Raw genomic sequence first — 19,404 nt, 5'->3', positions numbered from 1 at the left:
GGACCTCCCGCTCCCGCGCCCGGCCGTGCCATCCCCCGTATCCCACACTGCCTCGCGACAGGAAGGCGGAGCCGCGACTTCCGGAACCTCGTCTGCCACTCCCGGCAGTTGCTGTGTTCGGCTGGTGGTGGCCTAATATCTTTGCTGGTGATGGCCGCGGCTGTCGCTATGGAGACAGGTCAGTAGCGCTGGGAGCCGCGAGTCTTCGCAAACAGAACTGTCGGAGCCCATATACACCTCCTCCCGCCTCCTCCGGGACTCCTTGCAGGTTTAACTCCCGGCAGGTTAGAGTTAAGATCTGGAGGCGCGAGGGCTCTTGTAGCGTCTGGAAAGGCGAAGGTAGTTTGGCCTTTTCAGAGTCTGATATGTTTGCAGGCCATTTTTCTTCACTTGCTAGGTAACACCGACCCCACGGCCTTGCTGGCGCGAGCGAAACCGAGAGTTCAAATCGGTTTTCTCGATTTGTATTTTGCGCCTGAAATGAACATGCATAAGTTGAAGTGTCGTCGACACACCTGTACATTTTTCTGCTACTGACGCTTCTCACATATGCACACACTTCCTGATCTTGCACACCGCCTCTTTTTCAGCTTGAATTCTAAACCTTTCCTTTTTGATTTAGCATTCACGTAGCTTTTGCTTAACTTAATCACGTAACAGTTGTAACGCATAATTAAAATAGGGGATGGCACAGTTAGTACCATTTACTCCAGTGATCACTTAAAATTCCTACATAGTGTCTCACGAGGGGTAAATATCCTGCCTCTCCCCCGCCCCCGCCGTATGTTTCTATTTGATGACTTCTCTTTAACTTTGGAGAAACTTCTAACAATTCTTTTAATCAGAGCTTTGCTTTTATTAGCCTTCTAAGGAAGGTTTACTTCCTCCCACACTCAATTTAGGCAAACCATCACCTGCCCTTCATGTGGAAGTGTATCAGCATTAGGTGTCTTTACTACTATTTTCTTTCTACAAATCAATATTATATACTGAACTTTATTTTGGATGATTTTTGCTGTCTTTTCTCCTAGATGATGCTGGAAATCGACTTCGGTTTCAGTTGGAATTGGAATTTGTGCAGTGTTTAGCTAACCCAAATTACCTTAATTGTAAGTTGTTGAGCACCTCATTGAATTGAGTAGCTGTTAATTTTTGACAGAAGAGTTGCAATTCATAAGTGTCTACTTTCATACATTCTCAATTGAATGGAATTACTTCTACACTTTTATATAATTGAGCAAACTGGGACTTGTTTTTATTAAATTCAGTGTGTGTTGGTGGTGGGGATGTTATGTAAGTAAATTATTTATGTTGGGAGTCACAAATCAGTACAAAGATTGGTTTGCTCTACAGATTTTTTTTTTTTATGCCTTTCAGTTCTTGCCCAAAGAGGTTACTTCAAAGACAAAGCTTTTGTTAATTATCTTAAGTACTTGCTTTATTGGAAAGAACCAGAATATGCCAAGTATCTAAAGTAAGTTTAATTTTTATAGTCCTAAATAAGTATATACCTTATTATACTCCAAAACACTGATATTTAACGAACTTCTTAGTTTCACATTGAAAAAAATATATTTTGAATCTCTTCATTTCTTTTATTTGCTACCACCATATAAGACACAGTCATCTCTAACTTGGATTATTGTAATAATCTACTCATGTATTATCTCTCCTTCCACCCTTATCAGCCAAACAAAGCAAAATAATTTTCTACACAGAAGCCAAATTGATTTCTTAAAAATGTAAAATCACAACATGTCACTCTCTTAGACCTTTTCAATGGCTTCCCATTGCATGCAGAATAAAATACAGTTTCTTTTCTTGAGCTAAAGTTATATATGATTTGGCTCTATCTTCATCTGATCTTATATAACTCAACATATCTCACTAGTTTATTGACTCCAAGGAACCCACTATCAGTAAATCCAAAGAGACAACCATAGGCCGAAAATTAAAGAATGCAGGAAGGGGTACGTGTAAGGAAGGTTTTCTGGAGGAGGAAACCTTATCTGAGTCTTAATAGCTACTTTTTTTTTTTTTTTTTTTTTTTAGGGCCTCCTATGTACCAAGTACTGTGCTCATTTAGAAAAATGTATATAATTATATAATAATTGAGGTTGTGCAACAGATGCTGTCATTTTAAGAGGTACTAAATTGCAAGAAGCATAATCACAAACCTATTTTTTTTAATAGTAAAAAATCTTTGAATTCACTCTTCTGCTCTGTCTTAATTAGGTAGTCAGAAAGCATTAGTGAAACTTTTTGTCTTTTCTAAACAAATACAGATTTAAGAGGAGAATGTTTCATACTTTATCCAACATGCTTTTCTGTGTTTGATAGGTGATACTTGAAGCCCACATCATTCTGTCTGTAGGATTCTTTGCACCCTAACTGGCCCTTTATAAACAACCACTTATTCATTTAATAATCCATAGAAAAGACTTTTTTATTAGATTGCAACATGTATGTATGTAGACTTAGAGACTCAGTGTTGGATATTGAATCTTGAGTCTTAGACACTATCACGTTCACACACATTACTGATATGGTAATCTATGGCTAGAGCTTTCCAGTGAGCATGTGTTGCTCCATTCAGGGACACCCAGTTTGATTGTTAGCTAGACGCTACAAAGTTCTGCCTTATATTGTGATATAATACACCTCCATATAACTTTAATCCATGTCCCAGTTTTATCGCTGAATTAATCTCGAATCAGTCTATGCCCTATTGAGGCAAGGGCCCTTCTGATATTTAAGTTAGGTTGAGAATTAACCCCTGTGAGCATATTATTCAGTCTGCACAGGTTTTCCTTATTTCAATAGTTGCCAACATTTAAAGATTGGAAACTTTCATATAATCAGATTTCTAGCTACTCTTTGAAATCTGGAAGATCTGGTGACCCCAAGTCTTCATTTTCATAAATCAATGATGGGCTAGAGCTGAGGAGCAGCTACTTCTTCTAGACACTTTCTACCATTTAACTTGCTTTACTAACAGCCAGTATCTGCAGTCTGCAGTACAATGTCTTTTTTACATTTATTTTTCTCAACTACCTTCAGGTATTTCTCATATGCCCTCCTTTGGATATTTTCTAATTGTGCCTTATGTTGTTCAGCCGAGAACTAAACACAGGTCTACAACCATGCCACCCTGAACACACCAGATCTCTGATCTTGGAAGTTAAGCAGGGTCGGTCCTGGTTAGTACTTGCATGGGAGACTACCTAGGAATACCAGGTGCTATAGGAGATAAAAAAAAAATAAATAAACCTTAAAAAAAAAAAAAAAAGAACTAAACACAGGCCTTCAGATGTAAGCAGACCAAAGAGCACTTTCTTCTTCACATAGACACTATATTTCTATTAGTTCAACGTGGTTAGGGCTGGGAGGGGAAGGATTCACATTGTTGACTTGCTAGGAGCTTTATGCCAACTAAAATCCTTCAGTTCTTATTTTCATTAGTACTATTGAATTCTCCATTTATATCTTGTTTACTTCTTAAAAATCTAAATGCAGAACTTTCCTTTTATACCTCCTCTTGTTGATTAATACTATAATTGTAGCCTATCAGAATATTTATGATTCCTTATTGTGTCCTTTAATATATTCTGAACATTGTCTTCTACAAGTTTGATAAATGATCCATGTGTGTCTAAATTTGTTATTGACTAAATGCTACTTGAGATCATTCTCTTGGTTTTTACATTAACTTATTTTACAAATGAACTAAACCTTTAGAGGTTAAATACCTGTTGAAAGCCTCCCAGCTGGTGAATGGAAGAGCTGGTATTCAGACCTAGATCTTTTAAATTACCAAATCCCTCATGAAAAACAAATAGCCAGGATAGGTGTGATTAGGGCATTGCAGGCTTAGCTACTAACAGTTAGAAGCAACTATGTATCTTTGAAGTATAGATAGAACTTGTAATACCTTGGAAGGACAGTATGGTATTGAGCTCTGTTACCCAATGCGGTCCTCAGACCATTAGTGTTGATATCACTGGTGAGCTGGTTAGAAATGCAGAACTCGGGCCCTACCCCAGACCTACTAAATCAGAATCTGCATTTTAAGAATCAGAATCTGCATATTTAAATTTGAGAAGCACTGCTGTAGTAACTGTTTTCCAAACTTTAGTCATTTGTATCCCACTTGTGCAGTTTTGACTCTGTGTACTTCCTATATGATTTAACATCTTCTAATTGATTCATTTAAATTTTGTGTTTTCTATCTAAAATAACTTCACATACAAAACAGATTGGGAAACTAATGAGAATTCCTGTATATTCTTTACTCAGATGTTTTAAAGGTTGATATCTTATATAACCACAGTACAATGATCAAAATCAGAAAATTAATATATTATCTAACCTTATGTAATATACAGACTTCATTCAAATTGTGCCATCTGTTTTACTAATGTCCTATGTCTAATCTAAATGCATCAGTCTTTTTTCCTATGATGGTGACACAGATGTGATGTTGTATCCTCATAGGTGTATCAGAATTCACAGGAAGTCAATTTACCCACCACTGGCGATGTTAATTTTGATCATGGTCGAGGTGATGGCTGCCAGTTTTCTCCATATGAAGTTACTATTTTTTGCATTTAATAAGTATCTTATGAGGAAATACTTTGAGACTATGTAATATTGTTTCATATCATACTTTTACCCACTAATTTTAGCATCTATCGAAGATACTTGCTTCAAAGAATTTTTACTATGGTGATTTTCTAATTCTATCATTCTTTCTACATTTATTAGTTGGAATTCAGTTGTAGGGAACTTTCACTTGTTCCCGATTTTCCTCTTCATTTAAAAAGTTTTCTCAATATAGACTCTTGGACTCTTTTTTATGTTTTCATAATTATGTATTTTCTTGCTCTGGCGATTCCAGATATGGTCATTTGGGGCCCCTTCAAATGATTCTTGAGTATTTTAGACCCAGCAGTCCCCAATCTTTTTGGCACCAGGGACCCATGCTCCTATGAGAATGTAATGCCTGATGATCTGAGGTGGAGCTGAGGTGGTGATGCTAGCGCTGGGGAGCGGCTGCAAACACAATTGAAGCTTTGCTTCCTAGCCTGCTGCTCACTTCCTTTTGTGTGGCCTGGTTCCTACAGTGTTGGGGACCCCTGCTTTAGACCATATCCCTATAGTTTTTTGAGTACTTTTCTTTGCCACTACACAATATTCCAGGCTCATCTTGTGCTTTCTCTGCCTTAGCCCTGAAATCAGCCATTTTTCAAAAGGACCCTGGAAAATGCTATTTAAAACCCACGATATGGGCACTAAGTGTTCATTGGTACCACAGTGTCATTGTTTCTAGGCCCTCAGCACACAAAGCTCTTCCTTTATGTATTAAAAGTAGTAAGTTCATATTGATGTTTTCAATTTCAGCCCAACAACAGGGTTTATTCTTGCTTTCCTCCTTTATCTTTTTCTCATAGCCAGAAATTTAGCTTTCTTTGTCCACAGTATACTTACGTATTTGCTGCCTTAGCATACACATAAATTTCAGAATTGGTATATCCCCAGGGAAAACTAAAGTACAATATTTGTGCATAGTTCCTTCTAAAATTGACGCACTTTTATAAGTTCTTTTTATCATTATTGATGGAAAATCAAATTATCAATTAAACACATAATTACTAAAATTAAAAATTCACGTTCCTCACCTTGGAAACTACCAGAATAGCATTATTTGTCCCTAAATGTTGATTCCGCTGACCAGTTATTGTGTGGTCTTGGGAAAGTTACTTTATCTTTCTGAACTTTTCACTTTTGAAATTTTAATGCTGACTTTTGATCAATAGTTTGTTGCCTAAGCAGGAAAAAACGTGTACTAAGTTAATGTCATAGAAGTGGTAGGCTATATGATCATTTTTGAGTAAATGAGTTAGAACTTGACATTATTGACTTAAATTATGTCGATTATTAACTTATAAACTTAAACCCAGGTACCCTCAGTGTTTACACATGTTAGAACTACTCCAATATGAACACTTCCGCAAGGAGCTGGTGAATGCTCAATGTGCGAAATTTATTGATGAGCAGCAAATTCTGCACTGGCAGCACTATTCCCGGAAGCGGATGCGTCTTCAGCAAGCCCTGGCAGAGCAGCAGCAGCAAAATAACACATCAGGAAAATGAAAAGCTGGAATCCAGACCAGGCTCTTAAGACATGTATTTATTGCTTTTGTACAGTGAAGACAAAATACTTCCTACCTACCTTTATTGTGGTAGCACCTAGAATCTTTAGTGTGCTCTTTATCCAACTAACTTTTTATTGTTAATAGATTATTTGTTTAACTAAAACCATTGAGTTCCCTGTGGATTTGTAAGTTTTTATTAGTATTTTAACAGTCAAGTAAATAAGAACAGAAACATGTGCTTTAGGCCTATTTAAGGAGACAGTGGGGATGGAGCAAGGGGAGGGTCACCAAATATCCCAAATTCAGCCTAGCAGTCCATCTCCTGGAACCTACTGTCCCTCAGATCAGCCCTTCTACCTCTCTTATCTATAGAATAAGAGGAATGGAGTTAATGACCTCTTTAAATCAGAGAGCAGGAACTGCATAAAGTTTCTTAAATTCTGCAGGAGAGTATGACATAGCTGTATCACTACTTGCTTTGCAAGAGCTTTATCGAAGAATCATTGGTATGTCGCTGACCTAGTGATGGTAGGAAGGTTGGTGGTTAACTACTAATCGGACTCTTGACCTTAGACTAAAACAAAGATGAGGAGCCTCTTTTGGGAAAGCTAGTATTTGGCAGGTACCACAAACCAGGCACTGTGTTAAGTGCTTAGTTGCATTCCCACTTATTCTCAGAATAGTTGTTCTTAAAGGAAGAAACTGAGGTTTAACTTGCCTACAGTTACACAACTAGTAACTACTAATCTGTGACTCACGGGCTGGACGCCTTCCCACCACTAGGTTATATAACCTCTGATCTCTCTACCACTGCCTCATCCGAAGCAGTAAAGCTCATTCAAACAGTTGTAAGACAAAACCGCATGAAGCAGAGGCCGGATTAGATGTGCTGTGCTTTCCTTCATTGGTTAAGTTCTAAATTCTAAAGCCAAAGAAGGTGTTTTAGGAATAACAGTTCTTTGTTTCATGGAATTTAAAGTAAAAGATCTTTACTCCTTTAAGGAGATTTGGAAGCTGTCTATTCCACTATTAGGGGCTTTCAGATATTTCTATTACCTCCAATAATACATTGCTTTGTGCTATTACCGCCACTCTTGAAGACTTATTTTACCTATATTTTAAAGATATCCACATATTACAGACTGAGGGTTCATGAGCATTTTAACAGAATTCTACTTAGACATATACCAATTTTTTAAATGTCATGTTTATTGCTAACACGAATTCAAAGCAAGTATGCAGTTCCTTTTATAGTAGAACAAATCAGGAAATCAGTACACAATTGCCATCATCAGATCTTAATCTTCAGAGAACAACATCTCCACAAGGTTGGCCTGAAGACACTCAGATTCTACCAGTTTTTGAGGCTGTAAGAGAAAAACATTGTAACCCACAACTACAAAAATGTTATTAGGAGAGGACAGTTCTATTCGAATTACACAAATTTCTTAGAGAAATTATACCCTTCAGAAAACTATCAACCAGTTGTAACAAGTTTTGTGAAATAGTTAAGATATTTGCTTTAAGATGACTCACTTGGCTCTAAACTTAGACTGAGGCAGCAAGCCTAATACTATCCTCCTTCCCCACAACTCTTTAATTTAGAATCGCAGGGTCATGACTAAACTAGAGGAGGTAGGTACCCCTTCTTTTCAACCAGAATTATGAATTAAATGGGAAACAATGATGCCAGTGTGTTAAGAAATTATGTGAAAACCAACTTTCTTTAGCAGTACTTACAGAATGTTAAACTAAGAATAGCTTTTTAAAAGCATGAAAAAGATAATACTTATAGATATTTGCATTATTAATAGTTTACTGGGATTGGCCATAGGGGATGGACACATGTACTCAGAACAGCAATGTGATGTTTGGGACGAAATGTCAAGATCTTTTAAATTTGAATCTACAACAAGTTAAAAGAATTTTCTTGGTGAATTGTAGCCCTAAAGCATTAAAGAAAGATACTCACTGTTCCATATTTAAGTAGTGTAGGCACTGCAGTTACTTTCAAGTTTTTTCTGAAGTCATTATTTGGATCTTTCCAACTATTTTAGAAAAGAAAAAGTGATCATGAAATATGTTTACTTGGTTTCTTACATTTTAATATTTGATATATTCCTACATTTAGTCTTTTAGTAATCACTGTTTTTGTTGTAAACATTTAAGAAACCTTGAGGACTGTGACTTATCTATCCCCCTGTGTAAAAGTTTTCATTTAAAGTGTGACTAAGATATAAAATAAATGTTAAAGACAAGTTCTGAACTAACACCAGGCCAAATTTACCTTATTATCCCTACCTAATACAAGTGGCTTAACATTCAAAATTTTAATTTGTATTTAACGTCTTCTTGGCTCATCCAATTGTTCTTTAGAATGGAGAACCTGCGTCCCGTAGCCCTTTCCACTTTTGTTTTCAAGAGTCTAGTAGTGCATGTCAGAAATAGAGTATACTCTATCACTTACTAAGGTTTTTCTCCTACTTGGCAGTAGATGAACACACATCCTTCACAAATATGCTTCAACCCCTCTCGGACGACTGGTTCAGCTTTAAAAAAAAAGGTTGATATAAAGTAATGACACATTAACTCTACAACCAGACACTGATACACAGTGTCCTTCTCCCCTCCCCTCAGGGTTGCTAAGAACTCAGACTTTAACCTGCAGTTAGCTGAAGAGATTAACAGAAATCATGTGTTCTCTGATTTGAGGGCCACTTTTAGGGTAAGGACTATGTCTCAGCCCTGATTGTCTCCGCCACAGCACCCAGAACAATGAAAGGCATAAATATTTGCTGACATTCAAAGGAGACCAAATCACCTCTCCTATAAGACACAAATCGCACTGGGGAAGTGAAAAGTTTTAAAGGTTTAGATTCCGAGCTTAAAAGAGTCGCATGGTAGAGCACTCTCGGTGGGGTGGGGAAAGACAAGAGGAGAGAAAAACAGGATTGGAAAAGGAAGTAAGGTAACAGCTCAGATCGCCCTGCGGGTCTCCGGGAGCAAGACTCCCTCCTCTGCATCTTTTCAACTCAGCTCTCTGGCCATAGCCCTCAGCCTTCCTGCCGCTTCCTCTGGACAACAGTCCTCGAATCCCGACCTCACCCTGCACGCAGTCGGGGCACCAGCTTTTCCCTTCGGCGTCCTTGGAACCGGTAAAGTAGGCGAAAATGGTCTTGCCTTTGTGCTGCTCCACAGCCCGGCTGAAGTCCTCGAAGCCAGATACACTCACCTCCTGGTAGTGGGCCATCGGAAAAGCGTTGCGGACCGCGGGAGGAGTTTTTGGGTTGTGCCGCCGAGAGGTGAGGCCCCACGTGGGGCGGGGCGAAGCTGTTTCCGGGCGGGCTAGGAGCAGGGCGGTGCCTAAGTAAGCCCAGAAGGCTTAGAGGTGTTACGGGAGCCTCTGAAGGCCATAACTCATCGTAACGTCTTTCTCTTCTCGCTTCTCCGGTCTTTCTGTGCTGGCTCCATTCTGAAACCAAGGCTTCTGCCCTAATCCAGTCTCGGCCCCAGCCCCGTGTACAGTGGCTGCACAACCAGCTGCCGCGCAGCTCCTGGACCCTTGTGGTTCAGGAGTCCTAACGGCTCCCAAGCCGCCCTGCGCCTGTTGCTATGGCGACTGGGCCAGCGGCCGGAAGCAAGGCCTAATTGGCAGCCCCCCTCGCCCCGCCCGTTTCCCTGTAGCCGCGCCTCGCCCTAGGCCAGGTGGGCTCGGGCCGGAGCTGGGGGGATTCTGGGAAGCCGCGTTAGGAGTCATGGACCTGGGGGAGAGGAGATCTTGATCCCGGGCAGATTGTGCCGCTTATCGCCCCCAATTATCTATTGTTCTGCCTTGGTTTGGCGGGGGGCGATATTGGGGGGCGGGGGTGGGGTGAGGGATTGGGAGGGAGTAAGGCTTTGAGGTTGGAGCTGAGTGTGTGAGTGCGTGTGTGGAGCAGGCTTGGGAGTGTGGTGCTAACACAGAGTGTCCTAGAGGCTGAATTGGGGAATACAAGAATTGTCCTCGAGCTATGAGCAGGGCGACTGGCCATGAGGCCTTGCCCAGGCTGCGCATGGGCGGGCGAGCGGCAGAGAGGCCAGGTCGCTGTGTAGGGCCCAGCAGGTCCGGGCGCGGAGTTCGGCGGCCATGGGGGAAGAGATGGAGTGCAGGGACGTTCCGAGGCCGTGGAGCAAGGCGCCGGGCGAGGTCCTCGGTGTGGGAGACGCGTTGTGTGAGTGCAGAAAAGCTGCAGGACCGTCCGCAGCCATGGGGTAGAAGACGAGTAGCGGAGACATCCAAGGCCGCTGGGGCGAACGAGGCTTCAGGGACACCTGCCACTGCAGGCTCGATTGAGGCTGCAAGAGACCCAGGGGCTGTGTGGGTGAATGGGGCTGTGGGGGAACCCCAGGTGGTGGGGCCTTCTGGATCTGTGTGGGTGACTGGCACTGGGGAGGAGGAGGAGTCAATTTACAGGAGTCCCAGAGGCGGTGAGAGAAAAGGTCGTCCGGGATCTATGGGGCACGAGAGCATTCTGGAGCTGTGGTTGAAGGTGCAGGCTATGAGGGCAGCTTCAGGATGCGGGGAAGGAAGCAGAGTCGAGCTTCATCCTGTTCCTGCAGGAGAAGGACCAGTTGAAAGGGGCGTACCTGGTCGAGCTTCATGGGTAGAGACCAGCCGTGGTGGTCTCACAGGACCGTGGGTGAAAGGACAGGCTCGGTCAGACCCCCAGGCCTCAGGAATTTCTACAGCTGGTGGCCTAGGGGCAGGTTGTGAGAGGCCCTCAAGCTCATGTGGGCAGGGACAGGCTGCGAGGTTGCCTTCTGTGGGTGTGCCTGGGCCTACGGAGACAAATTCTGGGATTGCTCCACACCTGCTGGGGAGAGGACAAGCTTTGGGGGTGCCTGAGGCTGTAGAGGAGATAGGCTATGGCGTTGCCCCAGGCCCTTGGGGGAAAGGACTGACTATGGGGATTCCTGGGGCCATGAGGTGGCCTGAAGCTGTGGAGGTACCCAGAGCTGTGGAGGGAGAGATAGGATGTGGGGGTGCTCCAGGTCTGTGGGAGAGAGGGCAGTCAGTGCAGGTGCCTGGGGCTCTTGCACAAGAGGCAGTCTGTGGGGATACCCCAGGCTTATGGGGGAGGGGACAGGCCGCAGGGATACCTGATACTGTAAGGGTACCCAGAGCTGTGGAGGAGGAAACTACCTGTGTGGGCCCTTCAGGCATGTGTCGGAGGAGACAGGCTTTGGAGGAAATAGGCCCTAGGGGTATCCCTGGCCTGTGGGGGACAGGACAGCTTGTAGGAGTGCCTTGTTCTGTTGAAGAGGAAACTAGATGTGGTGGTGACCCAGGATTCAGGGAAAGGGGACAGGCTGTGTGGGCAGAGACAGGCTCTGGATGTGACCGAGGGTCGTGGGAAGCTGCACAGACTGCAGAGGTATCTGGTTCTGATGAGCAGGAGGCAGGTCCTGGGGTTGCTTCAGGCCTGTGGGATGTAGAACAGGCTGTGGGAGTACCTAGAGCTTTGGGGAAGGAGACAGGCTGTGGGAGTGTCCCTAGTCTGTGGGGAGCAGAACAGCCTGTTGGGGTGTCCCAGGCTGGGGTGGTACTGGGAGCTGTGGGTGAACAGACACGGTATGTTGGTATCCCAGGCCTGTGGGACAGGCAGCAAGCTCTGGGGGTGCCTTTGGCTGATGCAGTGCCACGGGTCGTTGGGGAAGAGACATGCTGTGGGAATGTCCTCAGGCTGTGGGAAAGGAGGCAGGCTGTGGGAGAACAAGAGGCTCTGGTGCCTACAGTTTTAGGGATACATGGGTCTGTGGATCAAGAGACTGGCTATGGGGATGTTTCATGTCTGTGCAGGAGGAGGCAGGCTATGGGCTTGCCTGAGACGGTCGGGATGTCTGAGGCATCTGGCATTCCCAAGCACAGGTGTGCCCTAGAAGGGGTACCCACTACTGTGGGTGTGCCCAGGTCTGGGAGAGTGCCTGCTGCTGTGTGGGTGGCTGCCCCTATGTGTCCAGAAAGCAGCTCTAGTAACGTCTTGAACCTGTGGGAAAGAGTTTGTACTGCCAGAATACCCATGGCTTCAGGGATACCTGTGGCTCCAGAGGAGTTGTCATCTGTGAGAGAGGATGCTGGTTCTGAGGCTTTTCCGGGATCATGGGGAAAGAGACAGGCTGTTGGTGTTTCTGTGACTGATAAGGTTTCTGTGGCTCCTGAGGTACCTGGGTTTGGAGAGGAGACCGGCCCTGGGGGTGTTCCAAGATCTTGGGGAAGGAGACAGAGTGCCAGAGTTCCTGTGGCTGCCGAGATGCCTGTAGCTCCTAGGGTGCCTTGTCCTCTGGGGGTGGAGACTGCCTCTGGGAGTTTCTCACACTTGCCAGGAAAGAGACAGACTGCAGGAGTACCTGTGACTGCAGGAGTGTCCACAGTTTGTGGGGTGCCTGTGGCTCCCAGGGTTCCTAGGACTGTGCAGGAGGAGACTGGATCTAGAGGTGTCTCAGGCTTGTGGGGAGAGAGAGAGACAGTGCAAGGACCTGCAGATCCCAAGGGCCCCACAGGGAGGGTGATGCCCACCACTGCCAGGATGCCCATGGATGGAAAGATGCGCCCTGGAGGCATCTCAGGCTTATCAAGAGGGAAGGAGACTGCAGGGGTATCCGTGGGTGTGGGGTTGTGCACAGCTACAGGGGTGCCTGGGGCTGTGGGGGAGGAGACACTCTCTGGGGGTTTCTCGGGCTTATATGGAAGAAGACAGACTGCTGAGATGCCTGTGGCTGCTAAAGTTTCCATGGCTATGGGAGTGCCCACAGCTGATGGGGTCCCTGGGCCAACAGTGGGTGATACTAGCTCTGGGGATGTCTCAGGTGTATGGGGAAGGAGACCGATGACTGAGGTGCCTGCTGCTGCCAGGGCTCCAGCACCTGTGGACAGGGAGACTGGCTCCGAAGGTGTCTCAGGGCTGTGGAGAAGGAGACTCAATGGAATAGTCCCTGAGGCTGTGAGGGTACCTCTGTCTTTGGGGGTGCTGGCAGCTGTAGGAGTTCCCATGGCAGGGCGTATGCCTGCTGAGGTATGGGTGACTGGGTCTACAGGAGAAGAAATGAATGCTGCTGTTTCAGGCCTCACAGTGGTGAGGAGACAATCCACAGAGGGACCTGGGGCTTCAGGGGAGGAGACAGGAGGTAGAAGTATCCTGGGGCTGGCAGGAAGGAGCCAGGCCGCAGGGGTGCCCTACACCTCTGGGTGTGGAACCAGGTTATGGAGCTGCCCAAGTTCTGTGGGGGAAGAAACAGACTATGAGAATGTGCCAGGAGTGTCAGGGACAGGAATGACTGGGGCGGTGAATGAAGCTGTGGAAGCATCCGCAGTTTCAAGGGAGGAAACAAGCATTGGCCGTTTCAGAGATCACTCACAGCAGAGTGTGAGGAGACAGACTGGAGGAGTGCCTGGAATCAGAGTGAGGGGGAACAATTTGGGAGAAAATGGTGTGGGGGAGGATGGGTTGGGGGGGGCGTTCTAGTAGTATGTGTAGGGAACAAGTTGGGGGATCCTGGGACTCTGGGAGGGAACAGTTTGGGGGGTGGGTTTGTCCTGGGTTGTGATTGAAGATATAGGCTATAGGGGTGTCTCCAGATGAGGGAGTAAGATACTTTGTGGAGATGTTCCACAGTCTGGGGAGTAGTAACAAGTTGGAAGATTCCTGGAGCAGTTGGAAAGGGACAGATTGCAAAGAGAGGTGTCCCGGGACTCTATGCAGGGGAGTAGTTTGGGGGGTGGGGTGTCCCTGGACATTACGTGTGTTTTGTGTGTATGTGTGTGCTGTGTGTGTGTGTAGTGTCAATTCGAGGCATCCTGGAACTGTAGAGATCACCTAGTTTTTTCTTGGTGAACAGATTATTAGGCCTTTGACATCCAAGGGGAAAGTGTTGAGCACATAAAAGTTGCAGATGCCCTTGCTGTAATTCCTCAGACTCCTTCATTCTGCAGCTCCAGCCCCTGAACTGTGGTGATACCACGTCAGTTGGGATTGCCTCGCTCATGTGCCTCCTCCTTTCTTCATTTTCGATCATTTCTCTGTAGCCTTACAAATGAGTCTTAGACAGCTGCCTTTGTATTCCTTCAGATGTATCTGTCTTTAAGCAAATCCAGTCTACAAAGGTTGGGTTTATTCAACAGCTTAAATTAGGGATTTTTAAAACCCGAATTTCCCAATTGATTTACTGTGGGATTCTTTAAGAGAAAAATTCCCCAGTACGTTTAACACTAGTCAGTTTGTGGAAAATCAGCTTAATTCAACAAATGTTGAGTTAAATGTTCTACTATGCTCAAAGCACTGTGCTGTGGGAAATATCAGAGAAGAGCAAGACAAGGCCCTTACCCTCAAGGAACCTTGTCTAGCTGGGAAGATGGGACATATACCTGTGAAATAGGTAAATAACCTGAGGTAATTATGTCATAAGCACGTGATGTGTGCAGGGATAATAAAGGGTCTATCAGAAGGCATTTAGAATAGGGAGAGGCAATGGTAAAGGTGTAGCCCATAATGGCTTACAAAATGCTTTCATATCTTTTATCTCACTGTGTGTATATATGGTGGGGGGAAGATGGGAGAAACTGAAGCTTTAGAGAGGTCATTCAGCTAGTTAATGGCAGATCCTGGCATAAATCTAGATATGCTGATCCTGCAGGTTTACTTAGAGTCATTCAGTTCTGTCTTTTGGAGCTACCTAGTAAAGCGTACTTGCTTTCGACTAGTGGTTAGGATTTGTTAATGAAGACGCCGTAAAACTGCCCTGCCAGAAGTGCTTGTCTACCATAACAGTTCTGTCTGGGGATTGATGTCCTACTGGAGACCCTTGAGATTTGAAATTTGGAATTAAAAGGGCTCAAGAGATTACTATTAAACAATAACAGTCTATTCTCTTGGAAATTTCAAAAGCAGAGTTGCTTTTGTAAATGGAAGAGACTACCGTAACTGTCCTTAAGCATTTGTTCTTTAGTATGAGGTTACTGTGGACTACGAATATTGTTATGTGAGCATGGCATTGAGTTTTACTTATTTCCCTTCATTTGAAGACTCGGTCTGAAAGTAGCTATCTTTCATTTTAGGCAGTGGTTTTAGGGAAGAACTGTTGGCCGATGACTACTTTTTCACTGTTCTACACTGTCTGACATGATGGGACCAGGCGGACCAGCTTCAACCTGTGTTCATCTAGCATCTACTGTCCAACTAGATGGGAGAAGTGACCCCATGAGACTTCAGACCCAGGTAGTTTTGTTATTTGTTTATATTTTTGTTATGAAACTTTCAAACTGTAAGAGTAGAAAGAAAAGAACAATGAACTCCTTTTAAACCTACCTCTGGTTCCATAATTGCAACAATTTGTCTTGTTTTTCTATCTACTCATCTCTCTAAAATGCTTGCAGAACCATTTCCAAGTAAGTTGCAGATATTTGGACACTTCACTTCCAAATATTTGAGGATACTAATCCTAAAAATAAACTCTTCTACTTAATTGTAGTGCCATTATCACACCCAAGAAATGGATGAAATATTTCCTGGTATTATCTAATAACTAGCCTATTGAACTTTACCCAGTTGTCCCCAAAAATGTCTTTACCCCCAACATTGTATTATGAAGATCTTCAAACACAGCAAAGTTGAATCTCACAATAATTAGCTAGATTCCATTAGTATATCACTATATTTGGTTTATTGCATATTCTTCAGGCCATTCTTCTAGAATCCATTCATCAGTTCATATTATTTTTTGACATACATTAAAGTAGATTGCAGACACAAGTAACCTAACTGCTTCAGCATGTATATTATATACTAGAATGCATTCTTTTTTTTTTTTTTTACCATTTCTTGGTTATAAATTTTATATCTGAAATGAATACATTGAAACATATACAACTTGTCACATTTGCTGAATTTTGACAAGAGTAAATACACATAACCCATATCTCTTTCAAGATACAGATAATTTCCATTACCCTAGAAAGTTTCTTATGCCCCTTTCTAGTCAGTCTTTACCCTACTATCCAGGGGCAACCACTATTCTGATTTTTTTCCATCAGATTGGTTTTGCCTATTCTAGAACATCATATAAATGGAAATATATACTGTGTATTCTTTTGTGGAAGCCTTCTTTCACTGAATATAATGTTATTAAGATTCATCCATGTGTTGTGTGTCCCAATAGTTTTTTCCTTTTTATTACTGAGTAGTATTTCATAGCAGGAGTGTTCCATAGATTGTTTATACATTCTGCAATTGATGGACACCTGGGCTGTCTCTCTAGTTTGGTTTATTATCAATGAAGGTTCTGTGAACATTCTTATATAAATCTTTTTGTAAACATATTTTTATTCTATTGGGTAAATACCTGGGAGTAAAACCTCTGGGTTTTAGGGTAGTTGTATGTTTATTTTTTTTAAACAAGCCAACAGACCTTTTCCCAAAGTGGTTTTGCCATTTTACGTTCCAAACAATGATAAATGAGACCTCCTCCAGTTGCTCCACATTTTTGCCAACATTTGGTGTTATTTTTTAAATTATAGCCTTTCTGGCGAGTGTGGTTTACAAAGAAATATTTTTTAAAAATTTGACATAATTTCAGACTGAGAGTTGCAAGAATAGTACACAGAATTTCTGGATACTCTTCTCCCAGATTCCCCAAATATTAACACTTATTACATTTTCCGTCCCCACGGCCATTCTTCTTCCTTCCCGTTTTATATCTTTCTTCACACATGCACATATTTCTAAACCAGTTAAGAGTAAGTTGCAGACATGATGGCTTTTTACTCCTAAGTACTTGTATATATATTTACTAAAAACACAGACTTCTCAATATAACCATAGTACAATGACCAAAAGCAGGAAATTAACATTAAAATAATGGCATCATATAATCTGTTGACTTTACTGAAATTTTATTAGTTATTCCAATAATGTCCTTTATAACAACAAATCTAAGATCATGTTTCTTTAGTTTCCTTTAATCTGAACAATTTCTCAGTTTCTATTTGTATTTTGTGACTTGACATGTTTGAAAAATACAGGCAGTTATTTGAAGATTTTCTCTCAGTTTGGGTTTTTCTGATGTTTTCTCCAGATTAAGTTGGGGTTATGCACTTATGGCAGGAAAATCACTGAAGCGATGCTGAGTTCTTCTCAGTGGATCATATCAGTAAACGCACGCTGTTGATTTAGTCTCATTACTGTCAGTGTTAACTTTAACCATTTGATTAAGGTGATGTCTGCCAAGTTTTCCATGGTGAAGTTACTCTTTTACCTTTTGTAATTGAAAGTACCTGTCTTTGAGACTATGTGAGTATCTTTTTACTCCCCAAACTTTCATCTACTTGTTTTAGCATTCATCGATGATTTGCCTGAATGACTTTTTTTATTATGATGATTGGCAAATGGTAACTTATTTATTTATATCAGAGCAGACTTGGAGTCTTACTACAATATTTATAATCCTTTACTTTCATTTTTATGTTCAAAGATCTATTTTGATGTTCATATGATCTCTGACTTGGCCTATGAGAGCCACTTCAAGCTGACTCTATCTCCCTTTTGCATGTTTTCATCAATCTTTGACTGCTTTTTGGTATAAAAAGATACTCCAGGATTAGCTTTTTTTTTTTCTTTCCTGTTCTAGTCCTGGAATTAGCCATTTATCCAAGGAGCCTTCTCCCCTTTAGTGGAAAATGGAATTAGAAATCAATATATGGATACTAGAAATGCTCATTGATTCTTGAGTTTTGATTGTTTTTAGGCCTTTTCAGGGGACATAACTGGGAAATAGATGTATATAATTGTGTGCCCGTACATACATATCCACACTCATATCTATATCTCTCCCTCTCCTTTCCCTTCTCCTTTCCCTTTCTCCATTCTTCCTTTTCTAGTTCCTTTCTATGTGTCTGTCTGCCTATCTACCTATTTGTCTACATGTATTAAAACCTGTGAGTTCACACAGGTATCTCCAATTCCAATCCAACACTTTTCATATTTGTAACTTCTTTATTTAACAGTGTGAAACCTTGCTCCAGTTATCCACGATATATTTCCTTATTTGCTCAAACCTAGAATGTACAAAAATGTTTCAGAATTTTAATCCTCTGCAAAAAGAGAAGCCTACAAATTAGAATTCAGTATTTGTTTAGAGTACTCTTTATCTTAGCCTGAGGTCATATAGTCCAAATGCTATGTTCAGAAGTTAATTGGGTTAATTTTTTTAACCCTCACTTTTTAGTGTGGTTATGTTATTTATTTGAAATTCAGTTTGGTTCATTAATTTCTGTTAGTATTCATTTTTAGGGCTTTCCTTCATCCTTATTTTATTTGTTCCCTCCCTTCTTCTTTCTCTTCTTTTCTCCCTTCCTATCTCTCTAGTATATGTGCAACCTTAACATGGTTCTGGGTATACCTATACTAAAAGGTATATTCAGAGATGTGTTATCCCCTCTGCCATTCCTTCTATCTTTTCCACACAATTCCTACTTATACCCTGGAGATAACCTAATCTTAATAGTCTCTGATTTTTCTTTCCTGTGTTTTGTGCGTGTGTGTGTGTGTGTGTGTGTGTGTTGTTGTTGTTTTTTTCTTTTTGCACAAATGATCAGATGTTATGTATGTTTCTCATGGAATATTTTTCCTCTTTTCTGAAGGGTAATATATCACAAATAACTCTTTTTGCACTTTGCTCTTTTCACTGCACAATATGTCTGAGAAATCCCTCCACATTAGTTCATAGTGATTGTCCTCATTCTTTTTTCCATCTTCATAATACTCCTTTGTGTGGATATATAGCATAGATTGATTATTCAGTCATTCTCCTACTTGGGCATTTAGATTGTTTCCAGTACTTTGCAATTGCAAACAATACAGCAGTGAGTTATACAGTGCATAGGCATTGATTCATGTGTACATATCTTCAGGAAAAATTCCCAGAAGTGAGACTGCTAGGTCAAAAAATAAATACATATGTAATTTTGTTAGGCTTTGACAAGTTCCCTTCCCTAAGGATTGTACCAATTTACATTCCCACCAGTACTCTATGAGAGTGTCTGTTTTCCCATAGTCTTACAAAGAGCATGTCTTGTCATACCTTTCAACTTCTGCTAATCTGTTGCTATTTCAGTGTTTTTTTAAGTTTGTGTTTTATGATATTGACCAACATTTTATATTTTAGGGCCATGCTTATATCTTTTTTGGTAAATTATCTGTTCATGTGTTTTTCCAATTTT

At 42.0% G+C, this 19,404-nt stretch overlaps 3 protein-coding genes and 1 pseudogene across 15 annotated transcripts in view; 3 read left to right on the top strand and 1 right to left on the bottom strand.

Annotated features, from left to right (window-relative positions):
* The first annotated feature begins 64 nt into the window (after positions 1-64).
* On the top strand, positions 65-8,425 carry MED31 (mediator complex subunit 31). Its single transcript, XM_016138767.2, has 4 exons — positions 65-178; positions 1,032-1,109; positions 1,378-1,474; positions 5,961-8,425. The coding sequence occupies exons 1-4, from the start codon at positions 151-153 to the stop codon at positions 6,151-6,153; spliced, it is 396 nt and encodes a 131-aa protein (XP_015994253.1). The 5' UTR covers positions 65-150; the 3' UTR covers positions 6,154-8,425.
* Positions 1,044-19,404, top strand: part of KIAA0753 (KIAA0753 ortholog) — a 66,119-nt gene continuing 47,758 nt past the window's right edge. For 2 of the 13 annotated variants that reach the window (XM_036222014.1, XM_036222013.1), the window contains exons 1-2: positions 9,809-9,860; positions 15,247-15,406. In XM_036222014.1, the coding sequence (XP_036077907.1) occupies positions 15,311-15,406 (96 nt within the window). In that variant the 5' untranslated portion in view covers positions 9,809-9,860; positions 15,247-15,310. The other 11 variants (XM_036222016.1, XM_036222015.1, XR_004951235.1 and 8 more) reach the window with 8 other exon arrangements.
* Positions 3,134-3,249, top strand: LOC118604249 (annotated as a pseudogene).
* TXNDC17 (thioredoxin domain containing 17) lies at positions 7,343-9,429 on the bottom strand. The gene is made up of 4 exons (XM_016138775.2): positions 9,261-9,429; positions 8,623-8,704; positions 8,128-8,203; positions 7,343-7,522 (listed from the first exon to the last, which is right to left on the bottom strand). Exons 1-4 carry the CDS (start codon positions 9,403-9,405, stop codon positions 7,454-7,456), a joined length of 372 nt encoding a protein of 123 aa, XP_015994261.1. The 5' UTR covers positions 9,406-9,429; the 3' UTR covers positions 7,343-7,453.

The sequence above is a fragment of the Rousettus aegyptiacus genome, unplaced genomic scaffold (genome assembly GCF_014176215.1).
Source record: "Rousettus aegyptiacus isolate mRouAeg1 unplaced genomic scaffold, mRouAeg1.p scaffold_m13_p_6, whole genome shotgun sequence".
NCBI classification, from domain to species: Eukaryota; Metazoa; Chordata; class Mammalia; order Chiroptera; family Pteropodidae; genus Rousettus; species Rousettus aegyptiacus.
Note: the sequence above shows the minus strand (reverse complement) of the source record. Positions and strands in the feature narration are given on the sequence as shown.